This window comes from Theropithecus gelada, chromosome 16 (assembly GCF_003255815.1).
Source record: "Theropithecus gelada isolate Dixy chromosome 16, Tgel_1.0, whole genome shotgun sequence".
Classification (NCBI taxonomy): Eukaryota; Metazoa; Chordata; class Mammalia; order Primates; family Cercopithecidae; genus Theropithecus; species Theropithecus gelada.
In genome coordinates this window covers 54,582,787-54,596,612 of record NC_037684.1, presented here as the reverse complement: position 1 = coordinate 54,596,612, position 13,826 = coordinate 54,582,787, and the positions used below count along the sequence as shown (strand labels likewise).

At 60.4% G+C, this 13,826-nt stretch overlaps 1 protein-coding gene across 1 annotated transcript; it reads left to right on the top strand.

The window, feature by feature from the left end:
• The first annotated feature begins 1,860 nt into the window (after positions 1-1,860).
• On the top strand, positions 1,861-3,471 carry TMEM105 (transmembrane protein 105). Its single transcript, XM_025363491.1, has 3 exons — positions 1,861-1,951; positions 2,638-2,712; positions 3,137-3,471. The coding sequence occupies exons 1-3, from the start codon at positions 1,861-1,863 to the stop codon at positions 3,469-3,471; spliced, it is 501 nt and encodes a 166-aa protein (XP_025219276.1).
• The last annotated feature ends 10,355 nt before the right edge of the window (positions 3,472-13,826 follow it).

Below are 13,826 nucleotides of genomic sequence, written 5' to 3'. Positions count from 1 at the left end.
CCACCACGCCCGGCTAGTTTTTTGTATTTTTAGTAGAGACGGGGTTTCACCATGTTAGCCAGGATGGTCTCGATCTCCTGACCTCGTGATCCACCCGCCTCGGCCTCCCAAAGTGCTGGGATTACAGGCTTGAGCCACCGCGCCCGGCCGATGCCTATTCTTCATACCACGCTTTGCAGGCATAGAGTGAGTCCCTGGAATTCGGGGCTTTGAAGTGACACTGGGCATGACTCACTTATTCAAGCACGGATCACCCTGACCATGCTGGGGAGGCCTTGAAATCCCAGAGTCCATGCACAGTTCCTGGCTGCTTCTATAAATGTGCCCAGCCCTGAGGCGTGGTGACTGTAACCTGCTTTTCCCCGTCAGCCGGGCCCTGGGGAGCCCAGGCCTGCCCTACATAAGTCTGCACCTGGGCCGCACGGGACTGAGTAGTTAATATCATGGATTTCAGGCAGAGTGGAGGAGGAGGAAGGGCTGGGATGTGGAGGGGACCCTCAGACAGGTGTCCTGGGCAGAACACTGAGGGCCACCTGGCCAGCGTCAGCGGTCAGAGACTATAAACCCAATGGCAATGGACAAACAGAGGGTACAGAATTGGGCTGAGTGGTGGCGTTGGGGGGGGGGGGACCCTGAGGCAGGAGCCAGGGCCCCTCCAGGGCTCAGGGCCAGGGAACCAGGGCTGGCATGACGAAGCTTAAACCACAAAACAGAAGAAAGCAAATCTGCCCCATTCTGCCTTCCGGGATGTCTCACCCACACAGCGAGAGGACCTGCACAGGACAGGACCCAGGGGGTGGGGCTGACCCGTGCAGGGTGTGCAGACCAGTCCTGAGGGGCTGCCCTTCAGGGTCCCTAGGCCGCCGGCCCTGCCAGGGGCTGTAGGAGCAGCAGTGAGGGAGGACAGAGAAGGCAGCCGAGGCAGAGGGACCCTCTCCAGCTGGCTCCTGCAGGGCTACGGCTCTGCGTTGCTGCTTGCCTGTGCTCCAGCCCCTGTAGCCTCCACCCCTCGCACAGCACCCCAGACTGGAAGAGCCCATGCAGCTGCAAGACAGTCCCCCCTCCCCTCACAGCCAAGCACGCCCTCAGCCCCAGTGTGGGGGTCTGGGACAGCAGACTGACGGGGGCAGGTGGGAAAAGACCACGTGCATGATGTGTGCATGTGAGTACATGTGTGTACATGTGTAAACACACATGTAAGAGACAAGGATACACCCTCAACTCTTACTGCTCCCCGCACCAGACCCTCAGGGGAGGCTCCGGACCCCAGCATGTGCTTCCAGGTGGATGGCGAGGCTGCTTAGAACAGTCTTCACTCCAGGCAACACCTGGGGAGGATCCTGGGGCAGGAGAGTGGGTGCCACGTGTGGGGCCTAGAGGACGGTCTGGGAGGTCCCAGGGGAGGGAGTGACACCTGGGGCAGGGCAGGGCAGGGTGAGGGGAGGCTGAGGCTGGGAAGCTGAGGAGACCCGGGCAGCTCTGGGGCCCCAGAGGCCTCAGCCTGGGGGAGCTGCCAGGTGCTGGGGAGATCGTGGGTGCAACCCAGCCCTGCCCTGCGCAATGCTCCTCAACCCGTGCCTTGTCACCACCCCAGACCCTGGGTCCTCCCCACTCTCCCAACCCTCAGGGACCCTCTTTCAGCCCCCAGCCCTAAGGACAGTATGTGGCTGCCCTCCCTGGCTGCCCGCCACCCCTGGGCTGGAGCTCCAGCCTCCTTCCCGCTCCTTCAGGCCCTGTCAGTCATTTGCCTGCTCCTGCCGACCAGTGACCTCTTGTCCATGTGCTAAAAGAGCCATTGTTCAGGAAGGGATGGAGGGGAAGGGCCGGCTGGTCAGGCCTGGGTACTGGTCAGACTCCAGCATGTGCCAGTGGGTGGACTCGGTTGTCCTCTGGGGCCAGCTGGGCAGCCCGTGGGCCGTGGAGGCAGCGTCAGGCGGCTGGGGAGGCCTGAGTGAGCTCGCAGGCCACCTCCCCTCCTCTCAGCGCCTTCCTTTCCAGCTGAGCCTGAGGGAGGCTGAAGAATATGCATTTTGCCTGGTCGGCTGCTACAGCCTCTTGTCCAGCGCAGACCCTGGGGGCGGGGGACACACAGGGGCTCCCCGATCGGCCAAAGAGGCATTGGAGAAGGGACTTCCCTGAGGCGGCCTCTGGCTGGCGGCAGCTGGGAGCCCTCTGCTTGAGGAGCGGCTGTCACAGCATGGCCCCTGCAGGCCGTGGCTCTAACGCAGTGCTCTGGGGCTGGCAGGGCCTGGGCATGGGGACCAGGCAGAGCTGGGGTCCCAGGCCCTGCATGGTGCCGACTGACAGGACACTGGGCAATCTCCCGAGCCTGCCGGCCTTCCTGGCCTCAGCCATAAGATGGGCTGAGAGAGAGCGGAGGCTCTGTGGCGGGATTGGGTGAGGAACATTTGAGCCAGAGGCCAGCCTGGCTCTGCGCGGCCCCGGGAGGCCAGAGGTGCCTCCTCTGTCATCTGGAGGAGCCGGCTGCAGAGGCCTCCTGTTCTGTTCCTCAGGCAGCGGCCCCGTCTGGCGTTCCCAGGCCACCCCAGTGCTGGGGGAGTTGCAGGTGGTGGGGTCACCTTGGAGGGGGTACAGCCCGTTCACATCGGCTCTGCTTCCCTCTCTCCCCACCCCCAGGGCTGGCTTGGCTGAGCCCGACGCTTCTCAAGGTGAGGAGGGCGTCCTTGAAGGCTCTGGCTGCCCCACACCAAGGTCTTTGCACCAAGGTCATGGCCGCACAGGAAGCGGGGAGGGTGGCGGGGAGGTTATGGTCCGAGGGAGGAGGGAGGGCAGGGGAGGGAAATAAAAAGAGATTACATTTTTTAAAAGGTACTCTAGCTGTCTGCTGACACCGCCCCTGGTCTCCATCCGTTTTATAACCTGACGGGCTTGAGCAGCTGGGCCTCGTCCGTCCGTCAGGGGCCTGCAAAAGGCGGGGGCTGGGAGCAGAGCCCCCGCAGGAGACCTGGATGGGGGCCACCTCTCCCCGGGCCTGGGTTCCCTCTGGGGCTGCCCAGGCCGGGCAGGGGCACTCTGTGCAGGTGGGATGGGTGGAGGGAAGCTGGCTTGGGGCCGGCGGCCACTATCTGGGCCCATCTATCCCCCTGACAGGTCAATTTTCTCTCGTGTTTTACAGGAGCTTTCAGGGCAGGAAATGTGATCGGGCAGCTGATTTATCTCCTTACCTGGTCTTTGTTCACAGCCTGGCTCCGGCCCCTCACCCTGCTGCAGGGCCCGAGGACGTCTCCCCAGGGGTCCCCACCTCGGCCTCCTTGGGGGGACTATGCTGAGCCCAGCTGCCTCTGTGAGATGAAGATAAGAAGGAGAAGACATGAAGGGCCTGCCTGGGGGCAGTCTGGCTTTCTCGCAGAGGGGCTGCACCTGGCTCCCTCCTCCCTCTCACCAGCAGCCTGCGGGGTGGTGAGGATGAAGGGGCTGTGGGGCCGGGGTGCAGGGATTAGGAGGAGGTGACTCCCATCTCTTCTTCCTCATCGTGTTTTTCACCTCTTAAGTCAACTTTGGTTTCTCGGACTCAGAGTTCTCTCCTGACGGCAGCGGGGTCCTCAGATCACCGGTGCAGACAGGGCCAGTGTGGGGACCCACTCAGCCTGTGCCCTCTGCAGGAGGGAGGTCGGAGGCCTCAGCAGCCACCCTGGCCACCTCCTGAAATAGTGAATGTCCTTCGTTTTCAGCTGACAAGCTCTGATCTTATAACAAGGTACGGAAGTGTTCAGAAAACTTTCAGCAGATGTTCGAGGAAAAACAGCTCAGCTTCCCATGCCCCCCACCTCTGCTAGGAGCGACCCTATCTCCCTCAAACAGAATTCTGGGAACCTGGGACCACAGGTCTTCCTGTGCCTCCCCTGCCAGCTCTGCACGACTTTGTCACGTACTAGAGTGCTGGCTGAGGTGATGCTGCCGCTACCAAACAGGTGGGAGGCCAGCCCCAGCCCCAGCCCCAGCCCCACCGGGGCCGGAGCTCCCAGTGAAGAAGCATCTGCCTGGTCTGCAGGTGTCCAGGACACACCAGTCGACTGCCTGACTCCCGGTCAGGCGAATGCACACATCAAGTCCTTGCAAGCCAGGGCTGTGCTGGCATCTCCAAGAAGAGGAAGGGTCCTGGCCCTGACCACGGGGCTCCTTTGATGGGAGGGATCACAAACTTGGCTTCCTGGGGGGCGTCGTGGGGTGCGCTGCCTGCCAGGAGACCCCATTCCTGGTCACGGGGTTCTGTCCCACACAGTGGCAGGAGCCATGCATGATTCTTTTTTTTTTTTTTTTTTTTTTGAGACGAAGTCTTGCTCTGTCGCCCAGGCTGGAGTGCAGTGGCCGGATCTCAGCTCACTGCAAGCTCCGCCTCCCGGGTTCACGCCATTCTCCTGCCTCAGCCTCCCGAGTAGCTGGGACCACAGGCGCCCGCCACCTCGCCCGGCTAGTTTTTTGTATTTTTTAGTAGAGACAGGGTTTCACCGTGTTAGCCAGGATGGTCTCGATCTCCCGACCTCGTAATCCGCCCGTCTCGGCCTCCCAAAGTGCTGGGATTACAGGCTTGAGCCACCGCGCCCGGCCCCATGCATGATTCTTGGTGGAAGAAGGTCCACACAGCTGTGTGGTCTCTGCGGCCCGGCAGGGAAGCCCCCACATCAGCCGCGGGGGAACTTCGCAAAGCTCAGCAGGTGCCTCTTCCAGCCGTCCCCCAGGTCTTCTGTTGGCCGCTGTCCTGAGCCTTGATCCATAGCTGACACTTCTAGAAAAGTCTTTACCAAGAAACAGACCGGCTGCATCGGTGGCGGGGAGTGCAGTCGCCCAGGGCCTGGAATCGGAGGGGCCTGTGGCCAAGGCTGTCCTGAAATTCTTCATCATTTTACCTCTGAACTTGTGGGGTTTTTTGTTGTTGTTGTTGTTGTTGCTGTTGTTTGAGGCAGACTCTCGCTCTGTCGCCCAGGCTGGAGTGCGGTGGCACAATCTCGGCTCACTGCGAGTTCCGCCTCCCGGGTTCATGCCATTCTCCTGCCTCAGCCTCCCAAGTAGCTGGGACTATAGGCGCGCACCACCACACCCAGCTAATTTTTGTATTTTTAGTAGAGACAGGGTTTCACCATGTTGGCTGGGCTGGTCTCAAACTCCTGACCTCGTGATCCACCCGCCTCGGCCTCTCAAAGTGCTGGGATTACAGGTGTGAGCCACTGCGCCTGGCCAATAATTTAAAATTTAACATTTTTCTTTATTTTAGAAGGACATTAAATCGCAAATAAACACCCTGGCAAATCGTGTGACCGTGAAGAAGGAAACACCTCCCCTGCCGGCACCTCCGCGGAGCCTTTTCCTGCCTTGTTTCGCTCCTGTTGCCCAGGCTGGAGAGCAAAGGCGCGATCTGGGCTCCAGCAATTCTCCTGCCTCAGCCTCCCTAGTAGCTGGGATTACAGGCATGCGCCACCATGCCCGGCTAATTTTTTTTTTTTTTTGTATTTTTAGTAGAGACGGGGTTTCTCCATGTTGTTTGGACTGGTCCTGAACTCCTGACCTCAGGTGATCCACGTGCCTCGGTCTCCCAAAGCGCTGGGATTACAGGTGTGAGCCTCCACGCCTGGCCCTTTCCCTGCGTTCTAAACAAGTGGCCAGGAATTCTCCCCCTGCACTGGCCCCCCAGATTGTGTGGCAGGCCCTGCAGATGGCACAGGGGACGGGTTGTTCCTTGTGGAAAGCCAGGCCCGGACACCTCTTGGGCATCGTCTGTTGGGGTGACCCTCCCACACCCAGCCTGGAACCCTAGCCAGCTCAGCCTCCATCCGCTGAGAAATCAAGGTGACCTTCTGGCTCAGCCCTCAGGGGGCACTCACCACACAAGAGGTCCCTTTCAAGACCCCCTGTTCGGGGCTGGAGCCCCCAGGAATGGTTGGGGCAGCTTCCTGGGGCCTGGGAGCTGAGGGCATCTCATCTCCCCACAAGCATCGGCTGCTGCTCCTGGCTGCCACCCATCCCCGTGAGATGCTGAGAGCTGGATACTTGTCTGTGCGGGGGCATGGGAAAGGGAGAAAGCCTGGCAGAGGGTTGGGAGCTAAGAAGCAAAGGGTGTGGAAGGGCCACCGTGTACTTTTGAAGACTCTACTTGCCATTGGCCACCCCACCTCTCCCTGCCCTCATCCAAGGACGGACAGGCCTGGCAGGTGGGCCGGAGCCGTGGGGCAGAAGCATCCCAGGCCTGGCCTCAGAGGAAGGGGCCACAGGGAAAGTGGAGGCTGTCTGCACCCACCTCCCCAGCCCTTGTCTCTGGGACCTCGGCCTTACCCCAGGCGCACCCCAGGCTGCTCACCGAGGTGGGTGCCCTGCCCACCGCCAGCTCAGATGCAGTGTATAGACTCCCTTCTCTCTGGGGGTGAGCGCGAGTTCCCCCTCCTCCACATCAGGAGGCTGGCAGAGAGCTGGAGGGCCCTGGGATCTCCCTGACCCTGGTCATCAGCCCCGGCCATGATGGGCCCTCCATGTGCCATGGGTTTGGACTCAGCACCCCACTGGAATTCTGTTAAATCTCCGCTTTTATCTGAAAACTTCACCCACATGTTGCATCGCTCTGTGAGGCGTCTGTGTGTGTCCAGGCAGCAGTAACAACACTACTAACGCTGGCGGCCATCACAGGAAGCCAGTCCCGAACATGCCTGCCGCCCCCCCGGGGCCTGTTTCACCCTCATGACACCAGGCGTGGCAGAGACCGGGACGAGGAGCAGAGGCCTGGACCTGTCAGGGTCTCAGCAGGGGGAGGCCGGCCTGTCACGAGTGTTTGATGACCATGGAGAGGAGGTGGTGCAGGGAAGCGTGGCTAATTTCAGGGGAAGGGCGGGCAGGGGTTCTGCATTGATTAAGCGCCTACTGTGTGCCAGGTCCTTTGTGGTCTTCATTTAATTTATTGCCACGGCCACGGGAGGGACAGATGAGGAAATGAGGCTCCAGTGAAGACACTTGTCCAGTCCCCTGGCTGTGGAAGGTGGGGAAGGGACGTCAACCTGGGCTCGGGAGAGATGAGGAAGCCAAAGCCTAGAGCCTTGTGGGGTCTGGAACTGCTGTCCTCCCGCTGGGGCGGCACCACCTGCCTCTTCTTTTAGAGCAGAGATCCTACAGAAGCTGGGTCCTCACCTGTCAAAGGCAGACGCCATTCCTGGCCATGTGATGGCCTAGATGCGACCAGCGTCTGGGTGTCTGAGTGGGAACTGGGAGGGCCCGGCCAGGCCCGGCACACGGTGACTCTGCCTGCCTTGTGCAGCCGAGAGCTGGCCTCTCCTAGACCTCGCTGTCCACTGACGCCCAGTGCCCCTGCAGCCTTCTCTTCCTGCCCCCATGAAGGTGACACTCTCCTGGGGGCTGCTTCAGCCCTCTGCCCAGAGAGCAATCGGAGGGGCCTGGGATCCCACCTGTGTTCCTGTCTCTATCCCTCCTCGGCTGTCACCAGCTTTAATTACCCCGGCTCCATCCGCCCCGGCCCCTGCGCAGCTGGAGAGCCTCTTGGGCGGGTGCAGGGCCCCTCGCCTGGGCACGCCGCATTCCTGCATTCCTCCCCGGGGCCCGCCGACCTGCCCTGCCGGCTGCGGGCAGCCTCGGGATGCAGGGAGCCGGGTGTGTGTCGGGGGTGCAGCTGCTGGATGGGGAGCCTGGAGACAGCCCGGCTGTGCCCTGGGACTCCCAGCCCACATCCCCCTGCCACTCTGCATCATGACCCTGTCCCGCAGCCTGGCAAGAAGTCAGTGATTCATCACTCGGGCCCTGGGGGCTGCCTGGAGGGGCTCGGGTGCTTCTAACAGCAGGGAAGGGAAGGCAAGAGAACCTTCCACAGTTGGGAGCAGCAAAGCGGCCCAGGAAACCCCCCACAGGATGGGACCATCTGAGGTTCCAGCCACGCCAACTCCCCGGAGCAGGGCTCCCAGCCTAGTGGTATCTGGACAAGCCCTGTCTGGGGTGCACCTTCTCGGGGAGACCCCCTGCTCTTTGGGCTACTGTCCCGGGGAGCCTCCCCCTTCCTGGGGCTGGGTGGACCAGCTGTGAAATGGCAGCTCCCCCTTGAGGGGCTGGGGAGGGAGGAGGGGGCGCTGCCCCCCGGCCCTTCCCTACCCCCAGGCTTCCCAGATGGTCTGCCTTCAGCTCCAAACAGGAGGGGCGGCCACCTGTGAGGTTCTGTGGGGCCCTAGTGGTCACTCCCCAAGCTGCCTGTGTCCCTGTGTCTGGACAGGCACCTCTCCACCTCTGTGTTTGGGCAGCTCTCCCCTTGTGTCTGGAATTTTTAGAAAAGGGGAAAAAATGTAGACGAAAGCAGGCTTTTTATTTTGTTGAACGCTCCCACACCCTCACTCGTTACACCATGGTAGTGGAAGATTCAAAGGAAGGTTCCTCCTGGCGGCCGTGATTATCATCTGCAGTTCTTGACCGGGGACATTGCAAAGGTCACATTGTCCGTCCAGCCCCGCCCCACCCTGACGTTGCTCCCGGAGTGGGGACGGGGATGGGGTCTGAACCACCCCAGCTCTCAGGCGCCCCGCCCTGGGGAACACACATCTGCGGTGTTGCCCACCACTGCCTGGAAACTGGCCAAGGGCTCCACACGCCAAGACCAGGTGAGGGGAGGTAGTGGGTGGGGACCAGCCCTGCCCCTCTTCGAGACCCCCAGGGCATTGCGCCAGGCCAGCCTGGAGTCGGGTGTGGAGTGGTTAGTGTGAGCATTACATCCTCTTTTCCCTAATGTGGCTGAAAATGTCCCCGGGGCCAGTCCCTCAGGGCACAGTGCTGGACTCGATGCAACAGAAAGAGTTGGGGTGTTTGGCCGGGCGCGGTGGCTCACGCCTCTAATCCTGCACTTTGGGAGGCTGAGGCAGGCAGATCACTGGAGGTCAGGAGTTGGAGACCAGCCTGGTCAACATGGTGAAACCCCATCTCTACTAAAAATACAAAAATTAGCCAGGCATGGTGATGGGCGCCTGTAATCCCAGCTGCTCAGGAGGCTGAAGCGGGAGAATTGCTTGAACCCAGGAGGCAGAGGTTGCAGTGAGCCGAGGTCTCGCCATCGCATTCCAGTCTGGGCAGCAAAGTGAGACTCGGTCTCAAAAAAAAAAAAAAAAAAAAAAGAGAGAAAGAGCTGGGGTGTCCCATTCTCAGGGCAGGGGTCAGAGCTGCATCCCTGGGGTGCCCTGAGTTTGGGGGTCATGATAACCTTCACCCTGCATGCAGCCCAGGTCCACACCTAGAATTCTTGTGGCCTTGAGCACACTGCGTTGCCTCTCTGAGCCTCAGTCTCCCCATCTATAAAATGGGGGGGTTGACACTGAGAGATTGCTATTGGCTGGCTTCATTCAATGGGCCCTAAACCAAACAGTGGCTTAAATACCAGAGGCTTGCTCAATGGGTGGTGGGCAGGCAGCTGGGCTAGGGCGGCACCCCCCACCTCCCCATGGTACTCCCCAGCCCCTCCACGGCCTCCATCCCTGGGGTCCAGATCTCATTGTTCCTCAGCAAATGCTACAGAACTTTTGTAGGCCCACCAGCAGGAGTGGGGCTGCCGGGCAGTGAGCTGGGGGTGCTGGGAGGCCCGAGGGGAGGCAGGGTGCATCCTGCAGGGTCCCTGTGAGGACCTGGGTTGAGGGTGGGTTTGAGCAGAGCCTGACATGGTCTCACCTTCTGGCTGCTGGGTGGGAACAGACCATGGGGAGGCCAGGGCAGAAGTGAGGAGAACGTTATGATTCCAGAGAGAGGTGAGATAACCTGCAAATACCCTGCACGCCCCGGGGCCTTTGCCTCGGCATCCTCTGCCCAGGCATCCTCTATACCATCTGCTGCACCCGGCTGTGCTCTCTGGGCCCCTCTGCAGGTGCCTCCTCTGCTCCTTTGGGAAAGCCCCACCTGTCTTGAGGTCCCCCCACACCTATGCTTCCCAGCACCTCGGAGACCCCAGAACCACTGAACAAAGAGCATCGGGGTCCTGAGCTGCCACACGGAGGACCCCAAGGTGGCGGGCTCACAGTAGTCCCCAGACCCGGGTGGTGGGCGCCAGGGACTGGACCGTCAGTCTATGGAGCTGGGGCTGCGGCTGGTGGTGTTTCCAGCAAGGGGTCTTTTTGCTGCGGGAGAGGCCTCTGGAGGCCACGGCTAACCCACCCGGAAAGCCTCAAAGGCGCCCCCATTCCCGCCCCGCACAGAATCCACCGGCTCCCCATGGTTCCTCCAGGCCCTCTTCAGACATGACGGGCAGTGCCTGGGTGCCCAGCCTGCTCAGCACACCCTGGGCCTCAGCCCCACCCAAGCCTTGGCCCGGCATGGGAGTCACCAAGGGCACACACACAGGCCTGATCGAGGAGGGAAGCCCCGGGGCAGCGGCTTCTGGAGCTCTGGCCGAGGATGGGCTCTGAAGCGCACCCCTGCCTGGCCCAGAGCACCAGGCCAGGGGCGGGGTGGGGGCACAGCCCGAAGCCCCCTGTGAAGCCTGTCCGTCTTCCTGGAGCCTCGGCTGCCCCTCCAACGCGGCCCTCCGTGGGAGCCCAGCTGGCCCCAGTGTGGCCATCAGATGTGGGCGGGCCCTGGTGGACTCCACTGTGTCAGGTGACATGGTGGCGCTCCGGCTGCAGGCTGTACCCCAGCTGCCGCGTTAAGAAGGGCTGTGGATCTAAATAAAATCCAGTCGCTCTGCTGGACCTGTTGTCAGTTTTATGGCTCTGGGGTCATAGAAATGGGGAGGAGACCCCCAGGAGGCAGGGGGGACTGGACAAGAGGCCACAGTGGGGCCCTCCCCTCCCTCCATGGGATATCACCCTGGGGGATTCTAAAGGTGGGGAGTCCACTGAGAAAGGGAGATGGGAACCAGAGTTCCTAGACAAGTCGGCACCTGAGTCCGGGTGAACTTTTAACTCCTGCCTGCTGGGGTGGTGAAAGCCCAGGCCCCACCTGAGGCTCCCCCCGCACCCCAAGCCCACTGGGGCCCCAGTTTGGATTCCGAGAGGCCATTCTGGCCTCTGCTTATGCCCCCAGCTTGGAAGTTGGAGAACCAGGTGGGAGAGCGTAGGACTGCCCAGTAAGCAGCGCTCAGGAAGGAGGGGGCCAGTCCTCACTGGGGCTCCCACACAGGACCTCCCAGAAACTGCACGGCAGACACCAGGGTTAAACGGGCTTCAAGCCGGCAAGGTGGCTCATGCCTGTAATCCTAGCACTTTGGGAGGCCAAGGTGGGTGGATCACTTGAGGTGAGGAGTTCGAGACCAGCTTGGCCAACATGGTGAAACCCTGTCTCTACTAAAAACCCCACAAAATTAGCCAGGTGCGGTGGCAGGTGCCTGTGATCCCAGCTACTCGGGAGGCTGAGGCAGGAGAATCGCTTGAACCCAGAAAGCAGAGGTTGCAGCGAGCCAAGATCATACCACTGCACTCTAGCCTGAGTGATAGAGTGAGACTGTCTCAAAAAAAAACAAACAAAAAAAACCACAAAAAAACCCCCCACAAAAACAAAAAAACCAAAACAAAAAAACCAGGCTTCAGCTGTCCAGGGCACCTGGGTCGTGCGGCTCTGTGGGCCAAGCTCTGCCCACCCTGATGCTCCTGAGCCCACCCACCTCCCCCAGGCATTCTTTGCTGAAGCAGGCCAGGGCTTGTAGGGGATTCCACCGCAGCTGGGGCCCCCCATTTCTTTGGTGGGAGTTGCGGTGGGGCAGAGGGTGCCTGCGTACCTGATGTGGAAGGAGGAGCCTCACCACAGACGCGCAGCGGGTGCAGCAGACCCATGCTGTCAGAGACTGAGGTTCCCAGAGGCCACAGAGGTCTGAGCCAGCCCTCCACCCCTCTTCGCAAACGGTGCCCAGGACTGCCATCCCCTGTGACCTAACGGAAAGCTGCTGCCCTTGAAGCTCGGTGGTGGGAGCCCCGGAGCGGGCTCAGAGAGGTTCTATAGCATGCCTGGGTGACACAGCCTTGGTGCTCAGGAAGCCATGCACGGCTCCTGTGGGACAGTGATATCCCATCAGTTCTGGCGATCACACTGCGTGTGGGCATTAAGGCTGGAAGGTGCTGTTTGCAAGATGGCCACGGCGCTTCCTTTCTCCTCCTGTCCTCCTGCTCACACTTCATCCCAGAGCATTTAGGCTGGGCAGGGTTGGGGGCAGCCCAGGGTGGGGTGCAGGAGCCCGAGGGAGGTGGGGGTGAGGGAGTTACAAACCAGGAAGGGGGAGCGCCAGGAGGAACCCCAGGCCGGGATCTATACAGGTATTTGGAGGTGTTGGTGCAAAGCCTCAGTGCATGTTGCCAGATGCGGAGTTACAGGGCTAGAGGTGGATGTGTGGTGCACACACACATGCGTGCAACACCACCAACACACGCACCACACACGCGTGCAACACACCATCCACCCACACACGCACCACACACAGGCACCATGGACACACACATACATGGCTATACACACCACACACTATACATAGATACACACTATATATACACCCCACACATGCCATACACACACATGCACAGACACATGCACCATACACACACACCATAGACATAACACACGCCCCACACACCACACACACATCATACACAGCCCCCCCATCTCTTCTTGCTCTGTCCAGAGGGAACCCAGGCGCCACAAGCACACCCAGCACGCAGATCTCGGCCACTAACTCCCCTTCCCCTCAGGAGGTTCCCTCTCCCAGAAACCAGGGCTGCTGGGGAAATGGCGAGCCCAGCCTGGGCAGGAAAAGCACAAGAACATCCCTCGGAGCCAGGAAGCAAGGATGCTGGGGGCACATCAGGGACACATGGAAGGACCCAGGGGCCAGCCGACGGGGCTCCCACAAGGTGGTGCCTGCGACAACCTGAGCATCTCAGTAGTGAGTTGGGGGCCCCGACCCACAGAATAAAGTAAGAACCCTGAGCCCATATCGCTGGAGGCTGACTGAAAGCTCACTAAGGCCCAGGATACTCGGTGTGGAAGACGCCCCAATCCCCACAAAGCACTCAGCAGGTCCACAGAAGGGGAAGCTGCAGCGGAGAAGCCTAGCCCAGCAGGCGACAGGAAGCTCAGGAGCCCTGGGTCCCACAGCCACTGTGCACCACAGGAGGGACGCAGTGTCCAAAAGGCACTTCTGTGACAGGGATACATGGCCTGAATCTCAGCGTGAGGGTGGCTGGCAGCATTGTGGCCCCCTAAGGTGTGCACCCCTCATCCCGGAACCCGTGAATATGTGACCTCACTTGGCAAAAGGGACTTTGTGGATGTGATTAAGGTTAGACCTTGAGATGGGAGATGATCCCAGATTATCCAGATGGGCTCCATTTAATCACACGAAACCTTGGCGATGGAAAAACCATCCTCAGCTGGGCCGGAGATGGGACAGGAGGACTGGCTCCTCTCCACGGGGAAGGCAGGGAAAGGGACTGTGAGCCAGGGAACAGAAGGCCTTCAGAAGCCGGGGATGGCTTCAGGGGACAGCCGACAAGAAAACAGGCACCTTGGTCGTGCGACCCTGAGGAGCCGGACTCGGCAAACGACCAAAGAGCAGGAAGCAGGCTCTCTCCCGGAGCTTCCAGAAGGCAGGCAGCCTGCCGACACCTCCACCTGTGCTGGACTTCTGACCTCCAGAGCCCAGGCGTAACGAATTTGTGTTGTTGGAGCTCCTTAGTTTGTGGTAATTTGTTTAATGAAAAACTACAGCAATGAGCAGACATCAAACCCACATCGAAGGACACAGGGTTGGTTATCGAGCACCGAAATCCTCAGAACAAACAGCTAAATAGGAAAAAAGAGCAAAAATGAGTAAGCATTTCACGGAAGAGAAATCGACAATAAAAATGTGAATAAATAATTCA

Bases quoted from the DNA above. Each gene is read 5' to 3' on its own strand.
- TMEM105 (XM_025363491.1), top strand. From the start codon at position 1,861: ATGTGCCAGTGGGTGGACTCGGTTGTCCTCTGGGGCCAGCTGGGCAGC. The intron at 1,952-2,637 runs GTGAGCTCGCAG...CCCCACCCCCAG, and splicing joins AGGCGGCTGGGGAGGCCTGA to GGCTGGCTTGGCTGAGCCCG. The intron at 2,713-3,136 runs GTCTTTGCACCA...CGTGTTTTACAG, and splicing joins TCTGGCTGCCCCACACCAAG to GAGCTTTCAGGGCAGGAAAT.